The sequence below is a fragment of the Helicoverpa zea genome, chromosome 5 (assembly GCF_022581195.2).
Source record: "Helicoverpa zea isolate HzStark_Cry1AcR chromosome 5, ilHelZeax1.1, whole genome shotgun sequence".
Taxonomy (NCBI): Eukaryota; Metazoa; Arthropoda; class Insecta; order Lepidoptera; family Noctuidae; genus Helicoverpa; species Helicoverpa zea.
In genome coordinates this window covers 1,090,189-1,105,778 of record NC_061456.1, presented here as the reverse complement: position 1 = coordinate 1,105,778, position 15,590 = coordinate 1,090,189, and the positions used below count along the sequence as shown (strand labels likewise).

Genomic DNA, 15,590 nt, shown 5'->3' with positions numbered 1-15,590 from the left:
GGGACAAAAAAAACATAAATATTAAAGAAATCGTTTATTAGTACAAACAAGTTGGAAGATTGTTGCTGTCTGTACTTTAAATATGAACTTTCAAGCAAAATTGTAACACAACTTCTCCATGATTTGAGAAGTAATGACCAAAATCACGTAGGACATCTGTCGCGTATAGCATCGCGTCGCATTACGTCGCGTCGTGTTGCGTCGCGTCGCGTCGCGTTCGTCGCTCACGCAGGACACCGCGTAAGCATAATATATAGCATCTAAAACTTTTAACATTCATTGAAATTTTTGTATAGAAATGGATTTCTTTTTCTCATATGTAACCATCAATGCATGCCACAACTAGGCCCTATTTAACTTTCCATTACTTACCATTTTCTCAAACTCAAAGCATCTACTTTACATTACCCGTACCAATTCATTAGCTTATTTAATAAATACAAACATTCAAAACTAATATCGAAAATAATATCCACATCAAAAGTAAGAAATAAAGAAACAAAATACTTTTTGCGTGTCAATTGAAACTGATAGGCCTCAAACTAATAGGTTTAACATTTACATAAATGCATATACAACAGGCACATAATATTTGTAGTTCACGTTAAGGAGGTAATTGAACTGTCCTAGTTAAACATCGTGTTCTATATAAGCCAGCCGTTGCAGTGCGTTTGCTAATAGCGTTCGTAAATATTCTGGTAGTAATAATATCCAAATTGAGGCTATTGCAGATCGCGAATCAAATGTACGAGAGGTCGTTGCAAACACTTCCACTTATAAACCGCGATGCCATATAAGCTTCTAGAAAATTCAATGATAACAAAGAGCGTCATTACATATAATTCAAACGCAACTAGCGTGCAAACATTTATGCTTTATTGCAAAATGCTATCGACTTGAGATTCCCAATGTGTGTTTTCTAAGAGGTGACTTTTATAATGCAGCAAATGTTGTAGAAAACAATAAAGCAAAGGTGTATTATGTTCAGAGTGTAGGTAACAATATTGAAGACAATGTAGCTGAATCTATAATTGAAAATATTGACTTCACAAAAGCAGAATGACTAGAGGAAATATCGATAGACTTTCATATCCACTGTTGAATCTTCTACACTGGTCCGAACAAATCTGATAGATTCCTATAAGGAACTTTACTTAACAATAGTCAGGCATATTTTATCTCTATAACTGGTGTCCAGGTGTCCAGTGGGTAAGGTAACAGCTACATCTACTTTAGACATGGAAGTAGGGGACGCTGTTACGAGCTCTGCGAGTTGGGAAGAGCATTCGCTTGATCTGGATGTCATTGTTCTGGCTGTAAAGGAATGAGGAGTTACAATTTCTTTTTTTTTTCGTGTAATCTTTAAAGCTACATTGACTATTAGAAACGGAGAACCTCCTTTTTTAAGTTGATTAATAACATAGTGAGTTGAAATGATACAGCTGAAGCGGAACACATAATTGTAGAGAAATTATGAATTATTTTGTCGTTTTATTTTTTTCAATTCATTAATCTATCAAATGAATGATTAAACAATCAAAGTGTGAACCGATTTGTAGTTACATTAGGTTGTAATTTGACACGAAACATACATATTTTTTGAGGTTCTCACAATTTTGGGGTGACTCATGTTTGATTTTTAAGGTCTAATGATTCTTAAAAAGGGTTTCAATGAATTGGTTGACATCACAAAGCAGATGTGCCAAAGAAATATCAAGTTACACAATTTCTGGGATGCAGGTAAAACTTTTTTAGTGCTTTTTAGAGTTTTTGGTGCATCCGACATAGTCATTGTTTTTATTGTTTAACATTCGGAAATATGAAATCTTATTTTAAGTGATATTACATGACCGGATTTGTGATGTTGTTTTCGATTTCTTGTAAAATAAACATACTTACAATTGGTATAACAACTGGACGCGGAGTCCCCGGAAGGGCTGTAAGGCTTCATCTCGTAATGGTTGCTTCCGGCCGAGGACTGATGTCTACTCCGGTGCCCAAATGGGGATGAATAGCTAGGGGTGCAAGAATAATGGCGCATAAACCAAATGGATGCGAAAACTTATTACCGCACAAACAACAATATCTCATAACATCACTTTTTATGTTACGACCTTTTTCTTTTACGGTGAGCAGGCATTAAGCCCTTTCAGTATTATTCAAAGGAAAGTATTAGAAAAATCCCGAACTATAAAAATATATTGCGCAATATTATTTGAGTTTCGGACGTTTATGTGGAGATATTACTTTTTATAACCCGGTTAGAAATATGGATAGGAAAACTTATTTTATGTAAACTGCAACTTTTGTATAAATATTGGAATGATGATTTTTGCAACCCTAGTTTTTCAAAAACTATTTTATTTTCGTTATTAAACACCTGTTTGGAAACAAATGTAACACAAACTACGAATACATGACAAGACTTCACAGGAGAAATGTATTAAAATATTGTGTAGGGACACTATGACTCATTGCATCAATCATTAGGCATATGGAGAGATCATCATCAGCCTATCGCAGTCCACTGCTGGACATAGGCCTCTCCAAGTGCACGCCACTGAGATCTATTTTCGGCTTCTCGCATCCAGCTCCTGCCAGCCGTCTTGCGCAAGTCATCACTCCACCGTGCCTGAGGACGTCCTACACTACGTTTGCCGAGGCGTGGTCTCCACTCTAGAACTCGTTTACCCCAACGGTTATCGGTTCTTCGGCTAATATGGCCAGCCCACTGCCACTTCAGCTTGCTGATTCGGTAGGCTATGTCGATGACCTTGGTTCTCTGACGGATTACCTCATTTCTGATGCGATCCCTCAGAGAAACGCCGAGCATAGCTCTTTCCATAGCCCGCTGAGCGACTTTGAACTTGTGGACCAGCCGTACCGTCAGTGTCCACGTTTCGGCTCCGTAAGTCATGACAGGTAGGACGCACTGATTGAAGACTTTTGTCTTTAGGCACTGTGGGATCGACGATGTTAGGACTCGACGTAGCTTCCCAAATGCAGCCCAACCCAACTGAATTCTCCTATTCACCTCGTCCTCAAAGTTGTTTCTACCTAACTGCAATGTCTGCCCGAGGTATACATATTTCCGAACAACTTCGAGAACGGCGCCGTGTATCGCAATCGGTTCCGGTAGAACATGTTCATTGAACATGACCTTGGTTTTGTCCAAGTTCATCCGTAGGCCGATGCGTAGAGAAGATTCAGCCAGGTCGTTCAGCATCTGTTGTAGGTCCTGCAGCGTTTCCGCCATGATGACGATATCGTCAGCAAATCTCAAGTGAGAGATGTGTTCGCCATTGATGTTGATGCCGCGTCCTTTCCAGTTCAGCGTCTTGAACATATCCTCCATTGCATTAGTGAACAGTTTCGGGGAAATAACATCCCCTTGTCTCACTCCTCGATGCAACGGTATGGGCCTTGTTTGCTGATTCTGTACTTGGACGGACATTGTAGCGGCTTCGTAAAGACATCTCATCACTTGGATGTATCGCCAATCTACTTGACAACGCTGCAGGGACTCCAGAACAGACCAGATTTCAACCGAGTCAAAGGCCTTCTCATAGTCCACAAATGCTAGACACAGGGGCTGATTATACTCTTCGGTCTTCTGTATAATCTGCCGCACTGTGTGGATGTGGTCTATGGTGCCATATCCGCTCCGAAACCCAGCCTGCTCCGGTGGTTGGAATTCGTCGAGTCTTCGCGCAAGTCGGTTCGTGATCACTCTTGAGAACAGCTTATATACGTGGCTTAGGAGGGAAATGGGTCGATAGTTCTTCAGCTGGGTTTTGTCTCCCTTTTTGAAGAACAGGACGACAACACTCCTACTCCACGCCTCTGGAGTTCTCCCTTCAAACAGGACGGCATTAAAAAGCTTCTGGAGCTCCCCCAGTACGGGCTTACCTCCTGCTTTTAAAAGCTCTGTTGTAATGCCATCCTCGCCAGGGGCTTTTCCATTTTTGAGCTGTCTCAGAGCGATCTCGATTTCGCCACTGCTGACTTCTGGCAGGTCTTCGGTGAAATGGCGTGTTAATGTGGCTCTAGAATCCTCATTTCCGGGATCAGGTCGAGATGCATGCGATGCGTATAACCGGCCATAGAAATTTTCCACTTCCGAAAGGACTGCCGGCACCGAAGAAACGACTTCTCCACTTGTTGTGGTCAGCTTCGTCAAGTGGCTTCTTCCAAGAGATTGTACGAACACCTTTGACCCCCGATTCAGCTCAATTGCTCTTTCAATGGCAAGAGTATTGGAGCACCGGAGGTCGCGTCGTACCTATGGAGAGATATAAGATGACAATTGAAAACTATTCCCTCCATTGCGTGGCACAGGAAAGTTTGTCTCATTTCTTCCTACAGAATTAGGAAACACTACTGCATCTACATACGTATGATGTGTTTCTACTAACCTGTCTCTGACATGAGGCATATCGTAGTGGTTGTCAGGCCCCTGCATCCAGTACTCGTTGCAGGTTCGCGTGAGGTCGGGCGCCGCGTTGCTCTTGTCCCTGCCTGAATGGGTCTTTGGTATACCTAGTGTTATGTGAACAGCTTATACTTGAGTAATATTCTTGCTTTGTGGACTTGGCGCAAATTGATATGGACGATAGGTGCCAGTGCCGGCCCGATAATCTTGGACCCATATAATTAAATGATGTCAAAAATAGTTCTGTTGGAACACTTTTCCCTTACATGTATTTTATGTGGATTCACGGAATAAATATTGTTTTCCAATCAAACTAAAAATGGAGCCATCTTAACCCATTAGAAGTCACTGTACTCAATCAATTTGTGTAATTTCATTTAATTTGTGTAATCAATTTGTGTATTTTTTGCAAATCAATGTAGAATTTCGCTTAAATAGCAATAAGAGAAATAAAAACTGAATAGAAGAATTAATAGGAATTGTAGGAGTAAGAGTTAGATAAATTTCTTGTCATAGCATACCTATTCTTCCAGCAGAGTACCCCGGCCTGTTCCTATACTTGCACCACACATATAAGATGGCGATGCCAGCGATCAGCATGGCGACTGTGATGCCGATCCCGACATACAGGGTCGTATTGTTGGTGTATAACCCTAAATAAGTGAAGAAGAGTGTCAGGATAGTGTAGATGAAAATGGACATATTAAATGCTACAATGACGTATCAATACTAAGTTGAAATACGCATCTCTGACAAAAAATGGAGTACGCAAAACAATCCATAACAGTTAAATATAAGAAAACTGAACTGATCTATTTGATAGCTAAGTTTCTTATGGGAGTAGATAAGATTTTTACAAAAATCATGGGATTTCAAATTAGTACATTATGTAGGTTTCTTACTTAACCCACTGGTGCAAAGTCCATCAACGCAGGCTGCATGTTGTAGTGTGGAACCCTGACAGTTGTTCCCAGAGCATTCCCTCCTTCTTATTCTTACGCAGTCTCCGCTGCAAGTAGACCATGAGCTCCATGATGACCAGGCACCATCTATAGAACAGAGTTTTTATCTTACCAACACATTTCTGGTACATACTGGATACTTATTGCTATTTTTCTGAACTTTCATGAACTAAATAATCTGGCCATACACAAGCTGTTCTTTTTTTTGCGAAAACCTTCGAATGTCTAAATTTCTTCGAAACAAAGAAGTAAGATTCTGTCTGCCCGTGACCCGTGCTGTAAAGGATCCGAAAGGTCGAAAGGAATTTTACGGATTTTATCGCGGTAATATTAATATACCGTATATATTACCGCGATAAAATCCGTAAAATTAGTTTGATTTAAATGTCTAAATCAATAAGTAAGATTATGTTACCCATGATAACATTGTAGAAGTTATTCGTATTTTTTGAAAAAACTTACTATTCTGACAAGACACACAATCCTCATCGCTCTGTGAGCTGTGGCCCCTACATGGCGCGCCACCATTGGCCGGGGGAGGCTCGGTGCAGCTGCGTGTGCGTCGGCGGCCGCTCGTGACGGACCCACAGCGGCAAGGACCCCAGGGTGACCATTCTGACCAGCCGCCGTTTACTATATAGAAAAATATGTCTTTTTATTCCGTCATTCATTGATTGGTGAAAAGCAGGTAATTTCGAGGTACCTAACTTTTCCAAACGTGCACTTATGAAATTTTGATCTGAATTCAACGGCCACCTATACTTATGAATAAGGAAGGCTGGTAGTCTGAGGTATCTATGGACAGAATTTTTAAATTTATGAGTGGAGAATAAGGAATTTGACCTATGGAAACAACCTTTCCAATGTATTCAGTCAACCCGGTCAAAGAGTTTCATAACAAAATGCAACACAAGTTAGGTCACCACAATGGCTGGCGTTAATAATAACTAATAATATAAAAGTTATGTCAACATACCGTAGACAGACAAAACAGCGACATCGGACTCCCGTCGACCGGCTATGTTTTCTGCCACGCAAGTGTAGTTTGCTATGTCCTGTATGATGTAATTAATCAGTACAATGCATTTTCAAGGGACTGACTTTTAGATGCCTAGTTCCGATGTGGTGTTACATCGTTTCACATATTGTGCTTCAATCTGTCTATAGTTCATTTTATTTAGTTTGCTAAAGTAGTAAAAAAGGCGTAATTTTTAGGGTAGCCATTTTTTACAGCTGGTTTTTGTAGTTATTAAAGACTATTTCTAGTAGATTCTAATGATGCTGCATGATTTAAAGTTGCTTTTCTTAGGAGCTACAATTTGGATTCAAAGACGTGAAACAAAAAATTGTTAGAGTCATTCCAAAATTTTAAGGCTTACCTGCAAACCAACTTTTGGCAAAACGAGAGTTTCCACCGTAGGTTCTATAGTAACTCCGTTCCTCGTCCATTTGATGGAAGGTGGGGGCGCTGCTTGAGGTGGCACGCACCTGAAGGTCACTCCTCGGCCAGCCTCTATCGTTGCCGATAAGGGCTGCTGCAGGAATTGCTTCTTTATAACTGTTGGGTGAAGGTTAACTTTTGAAATGTGAATGTAGCTGAATTCTGTTATAGGACTACATAACAGAAAAGATACGATGAAATGTTGTTATAGGAAACCTAGGTAAATTTTATTTTTATTCAGTTCTTTACCTAAATAATATACAACTCTCATGGTTGTCGTGTGGCAAAACGGCTAGCTCACATGTCCTGAATACTAAGTTTATAGATTCACAGCCATAAAATCCATTCAGGCATCCAAACTCACCACTTAAACTAAACACCGCTAAACATCCAACAAGCATGAAAACGAGAAAACTTACGTTTCATGGACTCGTCAAGTGAAATCATTAACAAACAGAGAACTGACGAACTACTTTCGGTCGCGACTTTCACTAGAACAAATGTAGATGCACCCTCCATCACAAATAGAAAGCTAGTGAGCATTCATCAAAGTGCAAAGTGCTCGAGTTAACGAGCGGAAATAATGTTTCCTCCATATAATGGTTCCGTTATCCACCCTCTTAAAAAACGAGGGATGAAAAAATATAAATAAGTGTAAAAATTTTTGGGGCCAAGTTGGGCTGTGTCGTTAAAAGTTGGGTTATTCGATCGATAAATTAAGTGTCTGCAGCTAAAATTATAAACAAAATTAGAAAGTCAACTTCAAATGTATCTACGTCAGTTTTTTTAAAGATTACGCAAAATGACTTCATAACAGAATATCTAATTCCAGAAGTAATTTTCACTTCCTCCTATTTCGGGTTTCTAAGCATTCTATTTCTGCCTACCATTTTCGCCTCCCACATCCTGTCCACGCTTCCAAACCTACACGTCTCCGATTCCATTGAAAAGTAATAAAGTCGTTAAAATATTCCAGCTTTCTGAAGTGTCACTTCGTTGATTATTTCTTTCGGTAACATAGCTCGACTCGCGGCGTGGGGTGTTTATTTCTAGACAATAGGCGTGCCCCTTAATTGTCTGCACTCCACTTTATTTTCGTCTTTCCTCTTATTGTCACAATTTATGCGTTACGTTTCGGAGTTTTGTGTTACGTTCGTCTGTTTTGTTTTATTTTTGAAGTTAGCAAGTGATTTAATTATGAAGTTATATTGAATGAGCTCCGTTATGTCGTCTTGCTAGATAGAAACAATTGAATGCCAAATTAAATTCTTGAAGATTGACAATATGTCCTCGTTGGTCTGCCTAGCTGTGGAACTTTTTGATTAAGATTCTATACAAAACTCAACAAGAGATTTTATGACAAAGAATTAATCTTAGTGAACTAACAAATGCAATCATCGACATGCATCCAACAAAGACTCGAAGTTAATCTTACAAATCTTTAACTCTCAGGAACAGCCAATAAACACAAAGAATTCTATAACAGACGTAGTGCTAAAATACAAGACATAAGTACTCTTCCCAGACAAAAACAAGTTTAAGTACCAGTAAGCGACACAACCTGTCCTGTAAACCCAACACGATACTGTTAGACTAGTCTTCTTTGACACAACTAGTGTGACCGCTTAGAATTCAGTTCACTGCATAAAAGGATAAGAAGGGAATTAAATTAAATTAGCAGTGCCTTGTACTCGTAACTTGTTCTATGAATTTGATGGAGGAAACATTAATGTGCTGTTTGTAGTGTATGAAAATGATGTAACGGGTACTGAGAAATTGCTCCATAAAGGAATATTGGACTGAAATATGAATGCCGAAACCTTCCCTTGGTATTTCAATAGGCATTTCCAGTGCAAAACAGGCTAGTTATTAATTAGGCAGTTTTGACGATTGATCAAGTAGTAATTCATTCTGCAAATTCTGCGTCAGCTAACTCTATCAAATGTGATACGATGTGATTTTGCCATATACATTATTGATTAATTGAAATCGGAGAAAGTTAATCATGAAGGGATCCAAGAAAGTATGACAGGTGGCCTGCACATCTTGCCAGCGGTATTTTGATTATGTCATAACTTTCAATACCAGAATATTCAATAAAATTGATAAACCGCCTCGTTACCATAATTAATAAAAATGTTGATCAGAAAACTGCTCGAAGCGTATCGGTTACTAAATAATAGAAACATTTGAATGTTAATAGCTGTCAATGAGAACATCGTTATGCAGCGGAAACTATTAAAGAAATAAAATATAACAATTAATGAAAACAAAACTGAACGAGCTCCGGCTCTTAATCCCAGCAACGATGATCCTAAATCATTTAGTTTACCTGCTCATGAGGATACTTTTATTAATAAAGGTATGTTTCGGTAAAGGGTGGAACATATGGATAAAAAATACCTGGTAACAGATGTCGATTGCCTTCTCATATTAATTTTTGTGTGGTCCTACAACTCATGATTCTCAAAAAGCGAGTTGAAGTTCTTACTTTTTTGCTTTATAAACAACAGGAGAAGCAATCCGTGACATCAATATGTTGTAGGCTATAACTCTTTTCAGATAACCATCGACATGTTTTGAAGTATTACGTTCCACTAATAGTGGGCTGGTCGGCAATAAATATTAAGAACTTCATTAGAATTATCTTATCACTATTGTATATCTCATAAGATTAAGATTTTTAATTACTTACTGTCTTAATTATAGGCACGAGATTGGTTCTTACATTTCATTTGTCTAATAATGCACTACTATGGAACGTACATTTTTTATCATTCAGAACTTTTGTAGTTAGTATAACCGAGTTCAAAGTAACTGGAGTTTTAAATTCGAAAACAACGCCCTAAAGTCTAGTTAGGAAGCTTAAAGCTAATTTGGCACGCAGACCTAGTTGTGTATGGAAACGCTTCTTTGTGTGAGATCCCAAACGAGGCTGTGAATGAGGCATATGAACTGAATCTGAAACAGAGCCAGCAGCGAGCTAAGTATGTATTGATTATATTATTCTAAGGCTTTTAATAATCGGCATCTCATAATGAGCTGATAACTACTATCCATGTACATAGTTTGTAATACGATTCAAACCATTCGAAACAATAAATAGCTTGACTAGAACATCATCGATTAAATCTAAATTACATGATGATAGTAGGAAGATAGCTACAAGTTTCATTTATAAAAGTCTAAATAGGTTTGCACTGCAAGTTTGTATGACTATTTTACGAACGGCCAGAATGAAGGCAGATAACAATACTAAAATTCAGCTTGACAATATAGATCACATGAAATCAAAATATTATACATCATAAACAAAAAAAAGAATAATAGAAATACCATAAAAATTGTACTTACAAGCAAATTCAATTAAAACTCCCTGACTTCTTATCTTGCCTTTACTGTTCCACGCATAGCATTCACAGCTATACTTCTTATTAGCTCTGTCTAGTTCACTCCTAGACACATTCAGTTCAGCTTCAACAACTCTCACTCCATTATGAGGATCTACATATTCCAACTGAACAGTTTTATTAGACCTCTCATCATTACACTTAAAGTACACTTTGAGAGCATTTGCAGCTTTACAGAGCAAATTCGCTGGTCTATTCCTTAACACATATGAATTCTTAGGTTCTAGTAGAAATATTGGTAGACCGTCTATGGTTTCATCGTTTTCTGGTAAAGGTATGTAGTCATCATCTTCTTCAGTTTCTGTTTTGAAGTCTGATAGATATGGGTCGAAGTTTAGTAGACCATCTGGGTGTATGTATTCGGGTCTTCTTTCTTTTGTGGTGTGTTCTGGTTCTGCAACAAATTGAAAAATACGTTAAATTACACATTAACATAGGTATAACTGTAGAAATACCACCCAGAGGTCTTTGCTTATTTAGTGAAAAAAATATTGTACTGAAGAATCCAGAATTGCGATAGTATCAGATGAATTCGAATTGGGGGAATCATGGACGCCTAAGGTGCTACCAAAACATAAAAATGGTTAATGAGAAGGTAAAGATTTTATCATCAAAGGCATATCTCACTAAGAACTACAATTCCACTCATGGATATAATGAAGTAGATAAAGATTCTATTAAAACATTACACATTTTATTTGCCCTTTGTCGGTATTTCAAAGAGCGCGTTCAACCTACTTCAGTAGCTGTCTTTTCGTTGATAAATACTCAAGATTACAGCGAGTAAGCCCAGGCGGTGCCACTGCATGTTTTAAACTAAGATCATAAATATTTAAGCGTGCATATCGGGGCTATGAAAATAGACTAGATAATGGCGTAATCAAGGATGCCCATAGATGATTCATGAAGCTTGATACTGTAGTTAAAATATATAAATGTTTTGATCTGGTATGAATTAAGCAATCAGAGCAATAAAAATATTCGAATTTATCGACACGCAAGCGCTTCTTGTGCAACTGAGGCAATACTTGTATTCGATATAAATAGTTAAATGTTGTGGCAAATATAAGCGTACTTTTTTTAATATAGGTTCAATTTTTTCATCTTTTTAAAATAGGTAAGCGAATGACTCAACAATAGTCGTGAACTCGTGAGTAACCCAAAACCTCACAGATACACCATCCAAACCGTATCAATAAATACAAACGTCTATCGTATTTCAACCGAATCCTTAACCGGCTGTCAATCGCAAACGGTCGGTTACACACAGAAGTCAACGACGCGTTATAACCGTACACAGGCTTCCCGCAAACTGTTAGGGTGGGCGCACATTGCGGCTACTGTAGTGTTCAACTGAATTGAAAGCACCAAACGAACAGTGACAAATTATTATGCATAGATTTAGAAGTATTGAACAGTAAAGAACTTTAGTCTAGTATCAAGAAAAAGTTTTGAACTTTAGACTAAATCCTTGATAGTGTGGTAATTTTCTCTTGCACTTTTGCTTAGTAACAAGTCATTCAAGATAATAATGGTACATAAATGTGGTAATGAGACCTTAAAATTACTAAAAATACTTCGCTAGAAGAAACATAGATTGTTCATATTCCTGTATTTTCTACAGAATTCGCTGCAGGCGGTACCTGGTAAACAGATAATAAACAAGGCGTGCAAGCAATTTTCTACTTCTGTTAAACGTGCTGTCAACTTAAAAATATCTCGATTAGCATAAAAATTACAATCCACTTACGATGCTAAGATGAGGTAGGTAATGAAAATAACTGCGGTTGCGTGTTACAGCCCCATAATTGAAATTGTAACTAGTCACAGTCGTTCCGATGGCTTCAACACTTATTTTTTTTATTTTTAGCATACGTAATTGCAGTACTTGTACAATGAAACTTTATGATTATTATTCAATAAAAAAAGTTGTCAAGTTAAGGCTGACTCAACTTTACAAAACGGGGATAAAACGAATTTGTTAAGTAGCTTAATATATTCTTACTAGTCTTCTAATCTTTTAAGCTAATATTTTTACTTTTTCAGATTGCTAATCCCTAGTCTTCTAATCTTCTAAGCTTATATTTTTACTTTTTGATATCCAAGCACTGCGATAAAAACTATTCTCTCTCTTCCTCTAGATTTCTAACTTCATTAATATCCTCCATTTAAACCAGTTCACAAGAGGAGAGAAAACTGAGTTTAATAATTAAAATCTTATATTCATTTAGTCAGTACACTTGAACTTAGTTCAGCCTGGCCAGGATTATGATTTTATTGGCGAAATGGGTCCATAAAAGTTAATGCAGAAGTAACTCTTATAGGTTAATGTCAACCTGTATAAGACGAGTTTCGGTAAACAAACCTATTAAATAAGTTATGACTAGTACTTCAGGAGCATCCTAGTGGAAGTTTATGATTTAACAGGCGGCGATATTGACGTCATCTGCCGTCACCTTAGGTATTTGATGGCACATAAAGGGCTTAAGAAAGAACATGATGGATTCTAGTCAGCAAGAGTCCGATACCCTCTCACGCTGCACCCGCTGCGGGAGTGATCATTTGATGACTTCCCTCAAAAGACTACTTAACTACCTAATTGTCGGTACGTATGTATGCAGCTAAGTAGTTAGCGGTAGTTAACATAGTCATGTAGCATAATGCATGAGAGGCTGATAAATCAATTGAATCTAGTCAGCCTGCAAGCCGATACGCAATTGACAAAAGGCAAAACGATGATGAGTCAATCCTTAAAGCTTCAAATTGACAATAATAAGCAAACCCAACATGAACAGTTAACTAAGCCACAACCACGTCTTACTGCGGTTAATCAGAGGATGAAACTCGTCCCGTAATTGACTTTAATAAATTTAGGATGTTAACTCCATGTAAGTCTTGTTACGTAACTTCCTTTTAGTCCGTATTGGATTATTAAGACAGGATATTACGTCAGAATTTATTGCCTTTGCTAAATTAGTTTGGTGTTATTTGATAAGGATTTGGAAGTTTAAGATTTGGAGTGTTACTTAGAATCAACATCTGTATCCAAAAAAAAATTTTGTGTCATACAAGACCAACACTTTTTTTAGGAAGAGTTCTTTGAGTATTATCAATCCTAATGTAAACCTATGAAGATAGTCTAAATAATACAGTCCTTTTTCTCTAAATATCTCCAACTCAACAAATCATCCACCTACAAGGATTAAATTCACAGCAACAACCGATATGAATGAAAATATGGAATGTAATGCTGCTTATTATTCCGCGCGAGTTCGTGCTGAGAGGAGCAGGTTACGCGTAACCGATGGTTTGACATCCTGTCACTATCAGTTCTAGGATTACTGGCATGCGTGGAACATTGACTGATATGATTGGCGGAGCGAGAGGTTGAAGATGTAGCAATGTCTGTGACGTTGATGGACAATGGATTAATAACTTCATCTGTATCAAATGTGTACGTTTTTTTATGAAAGTCCATTGATTCATTTAAGGAAAGTGTCATTGTGAATTGACTTGCTAGATTTATGAATGACAATAGTAGACTCAGTTCCGATCAGTAGTTAAAATATGCTACATAGGTTAGCATACGTCTATAAGTAGCATTGTAAGGAATATTATATATATAGCTTCTTTTAAAAGCAAATATAGTTTAACTTTTAAATAAACCTAACTTGGGAACCGAGTCACTCCTCAACAATAAACAGATCATACAATACAGATACAGTATTGCATACTAAGATACCATCAATTGTTTCAGAGACTGTATCTCTGTACTTGAAACTTGATGCAGGTGAATGGGCAGCTGCAAGCTCACAATAAGCTACTCAGGTTACCAATCCTGCCATTTGAGGGATCCCGCCTTTATCTCCGGATCTTACATTGTAGTTATGACAAGGATTGTATTCGACATAATCAGCCTGTAATGTTCCCAGTGTAAGGGAATTAGGGCTTGCCTTTATGAGAAGTAATCGGCCGTTGGGCTGTTACACACATTGGTATTGCGTATAAGAATAGGTTAGTGATTGTGTTTTAACGAAAACTACAGGTATCTTAATTTTTTCAAAGTGTCCTGCAATTAGATCACATTTTAGTTATATCTGAGTAACGCAAGTATTGTGCTTTTCTGATATCTATTGCTATTGACATGATGAAAGGTAAACTTTAGACATTATTATGTAAGTTCTTATCCGGAATCTGATCTACCACTCAAAAAACTATAAATATCTGCAAAGTGGCAAGAAATAAGACCTAACTAGCTACAATTCAAACTTAAATTAAGAACGCGTTCTTAAAGGATCGTTGCTCCATCATTACGAATAATCGATGCGTACATCCTTTTGCGTTATAATTGGATAAGTTCAAGTGGTAATCGATTCAATTAGTGGTGTTATCTTGTGGCTACCGTTCTCAATAGTCTGTGTTAGACACATTTAGATCGCTATTCATGGGTGATTGGTTAAGTATGTGGCTTAGTTTAGCTCTTGAAATATTAATTGGTTTTTGTATAATTATATTGAAGGATATCGGGATATAGCATCTTGAATCTCATAAAGAAATAGGTACTATCTTGTTTAAGTATAGGTAAGCTTTGATTTTTAAAAGGTCATCTGAGGTCTTCAACCTTATATCATGCATTAAAACAAAACAAAAAAACTAGAATACGGAAGTAACCTGACAAAAATATTCATAAGATCGTTATGAAAAAGTAATAAAACATTCATTTATTATTCTTTAAACAGCTGCTATTTTTTGCCCCCACAATAATATGACTCAAGCGGTCAAAGGGTTGATATTATAACACCCCTATGTGAATTGACCGGTGTATCATTCCCACATTATTCTTTATAATCAGATTATCGAAAAAGCTCTCACCTCCATTCAGAACATTTTTGGAAAACATGACAACGACGAAGAAAATCCTCAAAGTCCTTTTCAAAATCATCACTGATTAAAAATTCACAAAAACTTCATTCACTGTTTACCGCGATGTTTTTCGTTGAATGAACGAATGAATGAACGAACGTGCGCGCGACACGGCGGCCCGCGGGTTACTGAATCTACCCCATACGTTATGGTGATACATTGTAAGGCCCATAGGATGCGCACCAATTAATATTCATTACGTTTCCTCCTTTAGGTTTTTGTCTAATGAGAATAGAAATTGAAACAATTGAAGAGCAAACAAAACATTTAAATATGGTGCCAGAAAAATTAGCGTGTGAAGATTGTTAATTGAAGTAAAATTGGGTTGGTGTCGTTAGTTAGTTGGGCAAACACGTGATCACTCCTCCCAAAAAAAAGAGAGGAACTTACTTGCAGTTGAATAAAATTTTCATTGATTTATA

General features: G+C 37.5%; 1 protein-coding gene across 1 annotated transcript; it reads right to left on the bottom strand.

Moving 5' to 3' along the window:
• Positions 1–247: 247 nt before the first annotated feature.
• Positions 248–15,253, bottom strand: LOC124630805 (netrin receptor UNC5C-like). The gene is made up of 10 exons (XM_047164816.1): positions 15,118–15,253; positions 10,190–10,639; positions 6,774–6,952; positions 6,371–6,449; positions 5,857–6,027; positions 5,335–5,481; positions 4,954–5,085; positions 4,416–4,539; positions 1,900–2,015; positions 248–1,314 (listed from the first exon to the last, which is right to left on the bottom strand). Exons 1-10 carry the CDS (start codon positions 15,185–15,187, stop codon positions 1,151–1,153), a joined length of 1,632 nt encoding a protein of 543 aa, XP_047020772.1. The 5' UTR covers positions 15,188–15,253; the 3' UTR covers positions 248–1,150.
• Positions 15,254–15,590: the final 337 nt, after the last annotated feature.

Coding starts and splice junctions, on each gene's coding strand:
- LOC124630805 (XM_047164816.1), bottom strand. CDS start 15,187: ATGATTTTGAAAAGGACTTTGAGGATTTTCTTCGTCGTTGTCATGTTT. Junction 6,450..6,773: donor TGCCAAAAGTTGGTTTGCAG/GTAAGCCTTAAA, acceptor TACATCATACAG/GACATAGCAAACTACACTTG. Junction 4,540..4,953: donor GTACTCTGCTGGAAGAATAG/GTATGCTATGAC, acceptor ACATAACACTAG/GTATACCAAAGACCCATTCA.